This window comes from Suricata suricatta, chromosome 12 (genome assembly GCF_006229205.1).
Source record: "Suricata suricatta isolate VVHF042 chromosome 12, meerkat_22Aug2017_6uvM2_HiC, whole genome shotgun sequence".
NCBI classification, from domain to species: domain Eukaryota; kingdom Metazoa; phylum Chordata; class Mammalia; order Carnivora; family Herpestidae; genus Suricata; species Suricata suricatta.
In genome coordinates, this window is record NC_043711.1 from 52,160,373 (window position 1) to 52,173,844 (window position 13,472).

At 51.3% G+C, this 13,472-nt stretch overlaps 1 protein-coding gene across 11 annotated transcripts in view; it reads left to right on the forward strand.

Moving 5' to 3' along the window:
* Nucleotides 1-13,472, forward strand: part of ATP2B2 (ATPase plasma membrane Ca2+ transporting 2) — a 289,183-nt gene that overhangs the window by 229,987 nt on the left and 45,724 nt on the right. For 9 of the 11 annotated variants that reach the window (XM_029916061.1, XM_029916062.1, XM_029916063.1 and 6 more), the window contains 4 exons: nt 1,838-1,879; nt 2,709-2,867; nt 5,610-5,824; nt 9,955-10,197. In XM_029916061.1, coding sequence (XP_029771921.1) covers nt 1,838-1,879; nt 2,709-2,867; nt 5,610-5,824; nt 9,955-10,197 — 659 coding nt within the window. The remainder of the gene's footprint in view (nt 1-1,837; nt 1,880-2,708; nt 2,868-5,609; nt 5,825-9,954; nt 10,198-13,472) is intronic. The other 2 variants (XM_029916070.1, XM_029916068.1) reach the window with 1 other exon arrangement.

A 13,472-nucleotide genomic window follows, 5' to 3' on the forward strand; every position in this document is an offset into this window, starting at 1 on the left:
TGCCAGGCTGTGGGAACAGCCCTGCATTTCCCTTGGAGAGATAGCAGGGGGCTGGGACCCCGAAAAGCATCTTCTCCCCTCCAAGTGACTCACAACACGGTATGGTGATGGCTGATGACAGTTTCCATGGAACCAATAAGGCAGGGTTATGATCTGGATGTTCCAGAAATGAAGGCTACCTCTGAACCACCCTTGGCCTCAGTTTTCTCATCTGTAAAATGAGAGTTAAGAGAATCCCTTCTATCCCACCTGCAGGGCATCGGGAAGATTGACAGAAGGTGACACTCACCAACTACAAGTGCTAAGCGAGCGATGGTTGCAACCTAAGGCAACCATCAGGGGCTCTGGGAGCTGAATGTCGCATGCCCATTTTACAGAGGTGGAAGCTGAGACTGGGAAAGGAAAAGCTGTACAGCTAACTGGTGTCCAAACAGGGGCTTCGTCCCAGCCGGGCCACCTTGCTGCCCCTCCTCTGGGCTCAGAGGGGCCGAAGGATAGCTGCTCTCTCCCCAGTCAGAGGTGGAGACATAGACGCACTTTGGGGCCAGCTCTCCGTTTACCCCGTGGGACCCGGACAGACCATCTGCCTCTCTGAGCCTCAGTTTCTCCTCTGTAAATGGGTGCAATACAGGAGTGCCCTGGTAGGGATGTGGTGAGGATTATATGAAATCACAGAGGCTGTATACGTACCTGGCACATGGTGGGTTCTCCCAGAACATGAACTGTGAGAATCAGCTGTGCAGCAAATGGCCAAGGATGACTGACCTACTGAGACAGCTCCTCAGGTGGCAAGGCACATGGGCAGAGCTCTGAGGGAGCTCCGTGGACTGGCCCTCGGAACAGGAGGAAACCCCCTGTCCTCAGTGTCAGCAGGTGAGATCAGGTACGAACCACCAGTACCTCCCATGCTGCAAACCCAGCCCACAAGCCTCTGGCTGGGGCTGGGGAGGGGGACTCCCAGGCAGCCCTGATGAGGCGTGCACAGCCCCAGCTTCAGCCCTTTCCCCAGCACTGGCATGCAGGGCCAGGACAGGGGGTGCACCCCAGTCGGCCTGGCAGCCCAAGTCCCCTGTCTACTATGGCCCAAGCTGGTCAACCACAGAATAAAAAGCACACACCCAGGTAGAAGGGAGAGGTCAGTAGCGTCCCCTTAAGAGCCAGGGCACTCCCCCTGATCCCCCTGGATACAGTCAGGGCACCTCGGAGCCCACCATTAGGGAGCCCTTGCCCATCCTTTGCATGCAGCAGTCTCAGTAGGGCTGGGTGGGGTGGGGGGCTCCATGCTGTGGCTTCACACACCTCCAGATGGAAAAAGGAGGAAGTAGAATTCAACATACATCCCTTCTGGAGCAAGAAACTAAGGAACACATTGACCAAACTCCTCCCTTTTATAGAATTTCTCTCTTCCCTCCCTCTCTCGCTCTCCCTCTCTCTCCCTGTCTCTCTTATTTCCTTTGCCTCCTCTCAGCTCACAAAAGGCACCAACCAAATTAATCATTGGGAGGACCTGTGAACCCCTCTGCTTCCTGCCAGCCAACTCTGGTCCTTTTTACTCTCAAAGGCTGTCATTTAACCTATAAGATGCTCAGGGCCCAAATAATTCCTACCGGAGCTCTCTCTCCAGACCCCCAAAGAATCAAGATAGACCCTGCAGTCAATGTGGTGGCCAGGTTTGCTCTTGTCTCGGGGCATCCCCAGCGTTCCTGTGTGGAGGGATGGAGTCAGCTTGGCCCTTCCTCCATCTGTGACATGAACGTCCGTGGCCCTGTTGTGTCTTTGTGATGATCAACGTGTGTTGTCTGTTCTCTGTTGTCTGTTAAAATTCTTTGTCGTGTAGGTAAAATGCAGGATGGCAATGTGGACGCCAGCCAGAGCAAAGGTAACCCTTTTGTATTAACCAGCTACTGGGGTCCCCCAGCTCCTCCCTACGGGCTCTGAGAGCCAAGCCAGAGGCAGACACGTCCACACCTACAGGTGCCTGGCATCTTTGGGGGGCTTGGCTGTGAGTCACGAGTTTCCAGGCCTAATGGAGACATCGCTGGTGAGGACAGGTGTGAGCCAGCCCTTCCCCAGCCTTTGAGCTTTGCTGCCCATTCAGCTGAAGACTTGAAGCTGGTTCCTAGAGGTCCTTAGGAGCTAAGGGATAGGGTCCCAGGCCCTCCAATCAGTCCTGCACCAAAGGAGGAGGGGTATCAGCACCCAGGGACAGGGACACTCTCTTTTATCTTTTAAGCCCCCCTTTTTTTGTGTCCCTCCTGCCTGGTGAATATCCCAGCAACTTACTTAAGAACGAGCCAGGGAAGCCCAAGCCTCTCTGCCTTGTCTAAAAGTGGGGAAAGCCAAGGGGCAATTTGGGAAGGGTCTGTGGGCTTGTTCCGGCCCAGAGGGGGACCCAGCCTACTCCTGCTGGGAATCCAAGGTGGAACTGTGTCACTCCCTGCTCGCCCTTGGATTTCGGGCCCAGGGCACCCACTGGTCCTGGGACGAGATTCCCACAGCCAGAAGAGGCAGACCCCGCCCCACAGGGCTTCTGTGCAGGACACAGGGTCCACAGGGGAGTGAATGGACACCTCCCCAGATTCCCCTGGGCAGGCGGGGTGGGGGCCAGGATCCCCACCCAGCAGGCTGACCTGGGTGTGTGCATGTCTGTGTGTGTGTGCGTGTGTGTGCGTGCACGTGTGCATGTGCGTGTGCTCTGTCCCCTGCAGCCAAACAGCAGGACGGGGCAGCTGCCATGGAGATGCAGCCCCTCAAGAGTGCCGAGGGTGGTGATGCTGACGACAAAAAAAAGGCCAACATGCACAAGAAGGAGAAGTCAGTGCTGCAGGGCAAGCTCACCAAGCTGGCTGTGCAGATCGGCAAGGCAGGTGAGTGTGCAGCCACAGGGGACGGGGTGAGGGGGGGTGTGGGGTGCACGGTGGGACCCCAGGCTGGCTCTCATCTGCAGAGTGGGGGCTGGCCTGAGATGGTCCCTGAGACCCACCCTTCTGTACCACAGCAACCAGCCCGAGTCCTTCAACAATAGACGTTCAAGTGAGAGGTTGGAGTCGGGGAGGGCAGGGATGGATCGGGGCTCAGTACCAGCCACGCCGGCTGCAGGGCAGAGGAGAGACTGGAGAGGTAGAGGGCAGTGCCAGGAGCCCGGTGCGAAGCCTCCTGTCTACACCTCTGCACCAGCCCAGCTTCCCAAGGAGCCGGTGGCTCCAGGTGACGGCTGCTGGGGGCCCCTGTGGCCCAGGAAGCCAAGCCCAGCTGTAAGGCGTGCCCTGCCCGCAGATAGCCTGGGCCTCTCCTCCCGCCGGAGGACAGCGCACGCCAAGGCCTCCCCACCTGGCTGTCTCCCGGCTCTAATTATAGGCACCACAGCGTGGAGAAGGGAGGCAAATTACAGGCTTGACTGTCTATATTTAAACGCCGGGCCTGGTGATAGCTCCAGGCTGCTGGGAGCTTGGCTTCCCGCCCCTGTGACTGTCAGAAGAGGGTAGAGGAGGGGAGAGCCGGCTCTGAAGTTCCACAGCTGGAGGGGGGGAGCCATGGGCCCAGGGATTTCCTCCACTGTCAGCCACAGAAGCAGGCAGCAGCCCTGGGGAGCAGAGAACCGAGCTAGGAGGAGGAGGGGCAGGGGCAGGAGGAAGAGGAGGAGAATTCCATGGCCTTCAAAGCCCTTGCTCATCTCCCTCCCCACCCCAGCCTTCCCAGGAATGGAGTTCAGAGTCAAACGTCTAGGTTCACACCCCACCACTGCTTCTCTCTTGGCCTGAATGCCCTGAGGCAGAGCCTGAGATGGGTGCAAGCAGGATTTTTAGGGGCCAGGGTGCACTTGGGTGCAACCTCTAAAGGGTAAGAGACTCCACAAGGCCAGGCGGAAAGCCAGATACTTTCAGGAGAAATCCTAGTCTCCACCTACCTCTGCAGGGTCCGTCCCCCTCGTGCCCAGGGGGCTGGGCTGTTGGACCTGCACCTCAGCCATTGGATATTGGCCATCACATCGGGGTAAGGTGCCTCCCAAGCACTTCCCAACAAGGAGACAAGGAGATTGTGATCACCCAAGCAGGAGCTTCCGCTGGCAGAGGCCGCAGGTGTGCACGGCCCCAGGGCCTCTGCCTGGCACCTGCAGCAGATGGGGCCCTGCACCCCCAAACGGCAAGGGGATCCCGGGGGATCCGGGCAGGTAAACACCTGCATCTGCTAATTCTGCAGCGCTCTTCTGGCCTGTGGCCTTAAACAAGTCGCTTCCCCTCACAGAGCTGCAGTTTCCTCATCCACAGATGGGCCCCCTGCTCCTTCCTCTGTCTGAAACACTCTTCCTGCAGGTCACCGTCTCCCTGAGCCTTCTTACTGTACCCTATCTTCTCAAGTATCACCTCCTCCAGGAAGTCTTCCCTGGACACCCTCCCTAAAGTAGTCACTCCCTGCCAGCCCATGTTGTTTTTCTTTTTAAGCTTTATTGAGATACAATGTATATACAAAAAAAAAAATTGCTCACATTTCATGTATGTCTAAGGCACGAAACATGTCCACCACCTCCCAAACCTCCTTATGTCCTTTCATGAGTTTTCCTGTGTTCTGTTCTGGAGGTAAGTGTTAAGAACACTTAACAGGAGACCCATCCTCTTGACCAGTGTTGAAGTGCACAACTCTATACTGTTAACTGTAGGCGCTGTAGCGTAAAGCTGAGCTCTGGAACTTCTATATGTTGCGTAACTGAAAGTCTGTACCCACTGAAAAACAGCCCTCCTCTCCCGCCTCCCCACAGCCCCTGGCAATCACTCTTCTACTCTCTGCTTCGATGAGTTTGACTATTTATATTCCCCATGCAAGTCCTTCTGCGTCTGCCTTCTCTCGTTTAGCGTGACATCCACCAGGCCCATCCATGTTGTCGCAAATGGCAGGGTCCCTTCTTTTGTAAGGCTGAGTCACATACTGCTGTGTCTGTCCCACAACTTCTTTATCCATTTGTCTGTCAGTGGACATTTGGGTTGTTTTCTCATTTTCTGCCCATGTCACTTTTCTGTCTTGTCATCCTGAAGTTTTTCCTCACAGCATTATCCCTGTCTGAATTTTCTTGTTCATGGGCTTGTTTCCGGTCGGTCTCCTCCTCTGGAGTCTCAGCTTCCCAAGGGCAGGGACTCTGTCCTCTTTATTGCTGTGTCCCTAGTTCCTGAAATAGGAACTACTAGGTTTCTGGGTGAATGAGTAAGTAAATGGTGCCGTGAGTAAGCGCTGGCGCACGTCATGACCGTGTGAGTGCGTGCAAGCCGCTCTGACGTACATGCTCTCTCAGCCACATTTCTCCAGCAGAGCACCTACAGGGGGTCGTGCGGGCACTGTGCTAAGCACTTTACATGCACTGATCGCATCTGATCCTTGCAAAACCATATGAAATCAACATGCTTCCCCATTGCACAGAGGAGGAGACTGAGGCTCTGTGATGATCAAGGACTTGCCCCAGGCCACGAAGCAAGTAAGTGGCCAAGCTGAGATGTGAGCTACGGTCTGCCTGGCCCCAGAGCCCTTCTGGCCAAGGGTTTGGCCTACATCTCACCTCCCAGGCCTGCTCCCCCAGGAAAGCCCCTGAACAGGTCCCCCCCCCTCCACCCACGTTACAGGCCTGGTGATGTCGGCCATCACAGTGATCATCCTGGTGCTCTACTTCACCGTGGACACCTTCGTGGTCAACAAGAAGCCGTGGCTGCCTGAGTGCACGCCTGTCTACGTGCAGTACTTTGTCAAGTTCTTCATCATTGGCGTGACGGTGCTGGTGGTCGCCGTGCCCGAGGGGCTCCCTCTGGCTGTCACCATCTCGCTGGCCTACTCGGTGAAGGTGAGAAGGAGGGGACCAGATGGGGTGCATCCAGCAGGGAGCCCTCCAGCAGGGAGTCTGTGGGGGTGGCCTGCGGGGCAAGTATGAGGCTGGGGACAGGAGCTAAGGAGGAAGGAGTCAATCCAAGGGCCACACTCTGGCTGCCAGGACAACGTCGTTCACCCTAGACAAGTGCTACCTTGCAGATAAGCCCCTTTGTTGCCAAATCTTCACATTTTTTCCAGAGAATCCAGAAACCTGGACTTAATAGGAATTCTATTGATTTTTAAACATTGACAGCCCAACTTTGAAAAACAAAAAAATAAACAACCATAAAAAGCAGACATCACCGTGCAGGCCCAAACCCATCCCCATCGCAGCAAACCTAAGGAGAAGGCTGTAGTCAAAGCCCCACAGAAGCCATAGTCATTCTGTGACTAGTCTCCAAGGGTGCTCCCTTATGTTGGGAAGAGATAAACCTAAAACCAAAAGACATCTACTTTAAGGATGCTCCCACTTCTCAGGGGATGGGCGGGAAATGGAAGAGGTTTTATTTTTTTATGTTTTTATTTATTTTTGAGAGAGAGAGACAGCATGAGCAAGGGAGGGTCAGAGAGAGAGGGAGATACAGAATCCAAAGACAGGCTCCAGGCTCTGAGCTAGCTGTCAGCACAGAGCCCAACACGGGGCTCGAACCCACAAACCAGGAGATCATGACCTGAGCCAAAGTCAGACACTTAACCGACTGAGCCACACAGGTGCCCCTGAAGAGGTTTTAAAATCAGTTTAAGGGGGACGCTTATGTGCCTCAGTTGCTTGAGCATCGGACTCTTGATTTTGGCTGAGATCATGATCTCCCATTCATGGGGATCGAGCCCCATATCAGGCTCTGCACACATGGTGTGGAGCTTGCTTGGGATTCTCTCTACCCCTCTCTTTGCCCCTCCCCTGCTTGCTTTCTCAAATGCTCACATGCAGGCATAATAAAATTTTTTTTATAAAGCAGTTGAATGAAGATGGGTAGGCTCAAGAAAGCTGGGGTGTTCCTAGTATCCCCAGACGGTAGCACCTCCATGCCCCCTTCTTCTAGGCCGTGACCATCCACTGAGCCAGAACATGGGGCCGAGCATCTCCATGGGCACTCCGAGCCTGGCTCACATCATGGGCTCCTGCTCTTTCCCCAGGCCCTGTGGTTTTTCCCACCTTGTGCTCCTGCTTCCCAGGGCCCCAATGCCAGGATGTGCCCGTGAGGATGGAGGCCCAGGCATGTTTGTAAACAAGACATTCTCTCAAGGACCTTGGCAGAGCTGCCAGAGGGCATGGTGAGCGTCAATTTCCAAGCTGGAATTTGGACTGGGCTCACTGATGTAATTTCATACAGAAAAGAGATCTCCAGGCGGGTGCCAGAAAGTGGCAGCTCTGTGTAAAGGATACCGCCCTTATCGTCTCCTTGTTTTAGGGTTCTTGAAGAAACTCCATCCCACAAACCAGAGCCCAAACAGGTCACAACACGATGCTGCTTGGGGGCCTGGGGCCCAGAGATGGAGATTCCCACACAGCCATGATTTAGGACCCTCACGGCCACCCAGTGGAGCTCAGGGCATATCTTTGAAAGTCACACAGGGTTAGTTTGGGGAAGTTCCCTACCAACATCTTTAGGCGTCTGCACCGTCTACAGTTTGTATCTCTGGCACCTGGTGCCTCCAGCTGTCTTAGGTAGTGTTACTTAAACAGTCACTTGATAAACTTAGTACAGTACCCCAGCCCAGGAGAGGCAAACTGTCCCCTCTCGGAGCCAGGTCTACCCACCCTGGGAGCCACCATCAAAGCACTAGATATGACACATAGATCAGCACTGACCAATAGAGATGTAATACGAGCTGTATGTGTGATTTTAAATTTCCTTGTAGTCACATTAGAAAGAAAGAGCAAAAAGAAACAAGTGACATTAATTGTAATAATATAATTTACTTTGCCTCATTTGTCCAAATTATTATCAATCCCACATGTAATTAAATAAAAATCACTAGTGAGATATTTGACATGTCTTTTTTCATGATAAGTCTTTAAAATCCGACATGTATTTCACATGTACTGCACATTTCACATCAGACCAGCCACATTTCCAGTGTCCCATAGCCACCTGTGTATTCTTAAATTTTTTTTATGTTTTTTATTTATTTTTTGAAAGACAGAGGGAGTCAGTGTGAGCAGGGGAGGGTCAGAGAGAGAGAGAGAGAGGGAGACACAGAATCTGAAGCAGGCTCCAGGCTCTAAGCTAGCTGTCAGTACACAGCCCGACGTGGGGCTCGAACCCACGAACCATGAGATCATAACCTGAGCGGAAGCCAGATGCTTACCCAACTAAGCCACCCAGGCGCCCCCTGCCTGTGTATTCTTAAGCCCCACAGACAAACCCTCTTCTGAGAGTATAGATGGGCAGAGGCCTGATGGAATGATCCATCCTGTGATGTTAAACAGCTGGGCTCCTGTCCCAACTTCAACCCTCATTAGGTGTGTGATCCTGGTCAAATCTCTTGGCCGTGGATTTTTCAATTGCCACAATGGATGTCAAAAATCCTCCTTGTAAAATCAGACCAGAAAGCAAGAAAGAACTTTGCAGACTAAGTCTGTAAGTTGATCATCCAATCAACCCACATTAAGCATTACTAGTATCACAGGTTATAGTAAGAGAAAATGGCAATAGCATAGAACTCTACCAATACCTATTTTGTAGGAACATGAACTAGTATTACAATTATTCTCCTTGCCTGTCTTTTTACCCTTTTTATAAAGAGCTATAATGAGGGGCAAGAATAAAGGAAATCAGATTCCTAGGAACAGGCTAGAGCTATGCCTGATTCAGCCTCTAGCAACTTCTCATGTCCCTCCTTGCCAGATAGGGTCCCTGTGTTGGGAGGGCATGCATTAAGAGTGACAGTTCCTGGAGAATGACTTTATTTGCATGACTTGCTTGAGAACCTGAAAGAAGCTAGGAGTGGAGCTGGAAAGACAGAGAGGAAGATAAATACAATAAAATTAATAATAATATATATATGGTAGGATTTCATTTTTATTATAAATTTTAAAAGTTGTTGATACATAAGCTATATCAGTTCTTGGTAATGGCAGATTTTTATTTTTTGTATATCTATATTGAAAATAAATTTGTGACTTTTATAATGCAAGTTATAATATGTATTCAATGCAGAAAATAGAATCTATAGATTTTTTTTTTTTTTAGAATCTGTAGATTTTTAGGGGGCTCAGCCCGTTAAGCATCCGACTTCAGCTCAGGTCATGATCTCATGGCTCATGAATTCGAGCCCGGCATCAGGCTCTGTGCTGACAGCTCAGAGCCTGGAGCCTTCTTTGCATCCTGTGTCTCCCTCTGTCTCTACCCCTCTCTGCTCACACTCTGTCTCTCTGTCTCTCTCAAAAATGAATAAACATTTAAAAAATTTTAAAGAAGAACCTATAGATATTTTTTGCTTTTATTTTTTTTTCTTTTATAGTTTATTGTCAAGTTGATTTCCATATAACACCCAGTGCTCATCCCCACAAGTGCCCTCCTCCATGCCCATCACCCTACAGATTTTTAGAAGAAGGCAGTAAAAGTTTCCTATAACTATACCACCCAGAAGTAATGACATTAATATTTGGTATTTTTCGAGATGCTGTCCTATATCTATAAACACACATATCTATCCTAAATGTATTGATTTTTGGTGGAACCAAATGAAAACCAGACACTAGGGTAAGATGGTACATTTTTAAAGTACCCATGGCCAGCTAAGAATGGTTCTTTCTGTTAAGGTATAAAAGACAAACATTTGAGGTAATCAGAAAGGACCCAACCTTAATTTATTGTCCTTTTCCCTTATTTTTTCCCATAAGGAATACAGATTATTTCCATAATTCAAATTAGTAAAGCCAATTCATCAAATCTTTTAAATGGTTCAAACCAAAGCAAAGGAAAAGGAGGCACACACACAGGGAGCTAGGGGTCAAGGTTGCAGTGAACGCACTTTGCATTTGTGGGAAGCAAAGGGGCAGGTGGCAGAGGCCCGTTTACTGCGTGTTTCCCCCGCACTCTGGCCCCCCAGCTCTCTCTCCTCACCGTCATCCTCTCACTGGCCCTCTTTCCCCAGAAAATGATGAAAGACAACAACCTGGTGCGCCACCTGGATGCCTGTGAGACCATGGGCAATGCCACCGCCATCTGCTCGGACAAGACAGGCACACTGACCACCAATCGCATGACGGTCGTGCAGGCCTACGTAGGCGACGTCCACTACAAGGAGATCCCCGACCCCAGCTCCATCAACGCCAAGACCATGGAGCTGCTTGTCAATGCCATCGCCATCAACAGCGCCTACACCACCAAGATTCTGGTGAGTGGTGCGGCCTCTTCAGAGGGGAGCAACATCTTGGGGCGATCACAAGTACTGGGCAGACGGAGCAACAGGACTCGTGTTGAGTCCTGCTGGTGTCTTTGGGGATGGTCATATAGTAAGCAACTTGTTGCTCTTTGACGTAACAATGGTGTTTACATGACAGAAAAATAGTGCTTTAATGGTGTTTCTTAGATCCCATCATTGTGCCACACTTTTTATTAGTAGGCTTTTGCTTCATAAACTTATCTGTAGTTTCAGTTCCCCGCAGTCAGCCTCGGCCCCCTAGCAGATAACCTTCTGCTAATGAGACGCCAGAAGGTCAGTAGCAGCCTCATGCTAGGTCCCCTCCCTGTATCTTTCACCCCGCTGCATCTCAGCACATAAGCACTCTACCATTGCAGTCTTCACAGGAAGGGTGAGTCAGTTCAAGATATTTAGAGAGAGAGATCCCATCCACATAATTTATCACAGTATATGGTTATAACTGTTCTATCTTATTATTATTCATCAGGTTTTAATCTATTACTGTGCCTGATTTATAAATTAAGCATTATCACGGATATGTATGTCAAGGAAAAAATCATAGTATACATAGGGTTTGGTACTATCTGCAGCTCTGGGCATTCCCCGGAGGTCTTGGAACATGTTCCCCCGAGAATAAGTGGGGCGCTGCTGTACTCCAAAACTTAGCGCCTCAGAATCAAACTGTGTATTTAGCTCTCAATTGTGAGCTGGCAGTTCAGACTGGGCTCAGCAGGATGGTACTTCTGCTCTCAGTGGGACTCCCTCATGCGTCTGCCTCTGTGGTGGCCCAGGGGACAGCCCTGCTGATCTCGGCAGAATCGCAGGCTGGTCTAGGATGGCCCCAGCGGGGATGGTCCATCTCGGCTGTGCTCCCCCCACCCCCAGCTGACTGGCCTGGGCTAGTTCACTGTCATTTGGCCACATCCTACAGCCAACACAGGCCAAGAGTCCTGCCCAGACTTGGGGAATGGGGAGGTGGACTCCATCTCAAGTCACATTGCAAAGGGCATGGATTTCAAGAGGAGCTAATTGTGGCCATTTTCACCATCTACCACCGACGATGTCGTTAGTATTTCCTAGCAGCATCACAAGCTTTGATAAGAAAGACTCTCCTATTCTGGTCTCAGCTAAGCTGCATAGACTCATCGTGCTGTAATCCCTATTTGGTTTTCAAGTGTAGGTGGCCTTTTTGTAACTAACCAGCATTAGGCTGCAGAGAAGCACAGAACTGTCCATCCAGAGATCAGTCAGCCCCCAGATGCATAGGGCATTTCTGCAGTGTGAGCATCTGCTGAGCGGCTGGGCTTTTTTGCTTACCCTCCAAATGTGTGCTAGCCCTGACCTCTCTCCCTTTCCCCGGGAGGGTGGGGGGACCAGCTCGAAGCATCACAACCAGGTCAGGTTGTGGGAGCCGCCAGCAGCGTTATCCAAACGGGAAGGAGAGTGTGACTCAGCAGCAACTCGGGGCTGAGGGCTGGTGGGAGAAGGGGGAGGGGGCTACGTCTGCCTCCAGACACCGGTGCTGCACCAACTACACTGTCCGGGGCTGAGCAGCCACCCGGCTGCATCACCCTAGAACTGCAGGCTGAGGGAGGCACACGGAGGAAAGGAGAAAGTAGGTCGGGAGGACTCAGGCAGACTGGCGATAGAGAACCCAGTGGGTGCCGCCAGAAATGACCGAGTTTTGTCTTCTTCCACCCGACCCCCACTCCAGGCCCAATGTGGGAATCAAGGGAGGTCAGCAATGTTTTATTCTGTTCCCCCGGACTTCCTAAAGTCACTGAGATGCTGTTCATGATCTTGTCCTGCAGATGTGGCAGAGGGGAGCAGAGCAGTTCCCAGAGCAGGCTTCAGGCCATGGGGAGGCCGCGTGGGCAGAGCCCTGAGAGGTGGGCTTGGACTGAGATGTATGTTATGCAAGCACCATAAAAAGGATCTCTGGGATCTGCCAGGGAGGCTGACGAAACATCTCAATTCAGCAGCGCTTCATAGCACTGACAGCAGAGCTCAATTCTCATTTCCAAATGTGGGTTGCGTCTAGGTGGCCTAAAGGACAGTGGTCAGTCCACCTGGGGAGGTGTAGTTGCTGAGACTAGAGAGAGATCAGGGACCCCGGAACTGGTCTCTTTGGTTTGTAATCAGGCTAGGTCACTGACGTGTCACTTAGGCACCAGTGTCCCCTGATGTGCCTTGAACCCCGGCATCCTTAGACCCCTGTGCCTCTCTTTCTGGTTTTTTTCTGAAAGACCCCTGGCCACCTGGTTCTCCTTGCTGGGGGCTGATGGCCATTGGTGTAGAAGGGACAGTAGAGTCCCCTGGTATGACAGGGTAGTGGTGAAGGGTTGTGCTCTGGAGCCAGGCAGCCTGGGTTCAAATCTCTCTCTAACTATGTGAATATAAACAAGTTACTTAACCTCACTGTGCCTCAGTTACCTGGGAGAAATAATAGAATTATTATGAGGATGAAATGAGTTGGTAAGTGACAAGTGCTTGTTAGCTCAATGCCTGGCTCGTATTCAGCACTAAGTATGTTTAGTGCTGTCATTAAATCACCCACTGGATAAAATCACCCATTGAAAGATAATTCCGTTTGCAGCAATGCAGAGGCTAACCAATAAACAGACAACAGAAGCATCAGGACTACAGAGAAAGGGTCCTACCCAAAGTCATGTAGCCAGTTATGGCAAAGCCAACTTATAGATAACGCCAAAACCAGTTGTTCAGTAGAGTGTCCAGACCAGGCTCTCGGTCACTGAAACCAATTCTGCAGCATCTTTAGTACAGGATAGTCTCAAAGATGGAAGGCCCAGGGCCCAGGCAGTCAGATTCAGAGCCAGGGCCTGCCAGCCATATGGGGCAAAGGGTCTCTGAGGGACTGTCCTTCCAGGCCCAGAGGAACCCTGAGAAGAGTGAGGGGCTGCTTGGTCCAGAGTAGATGTCCAGCCACCCTCTAAACCGGGCTGGGAAATCTTAGGACATCCTAAGCCACATGCAGCTTTGACAGGGAAATGAGCCAAGCCTGGGAAAATCAGACCTTGGACAGGGCTATATCTCCCCCTCCACCAGAGCACCAATTCCTCCAGGTCTTCTATTGCCTCCCATAGGCTATGGGCTCCTTGTGGGTCAGAAACACATCTGAGTCATCTCTCGTCCACCAGGCATAGCTCTTGGGAAGTACTGGGTGGGTGGGTGAGGCAAGTGAATTGATTGGTGAATAAATGTATAGATATGTAATCAATGAGATGAGG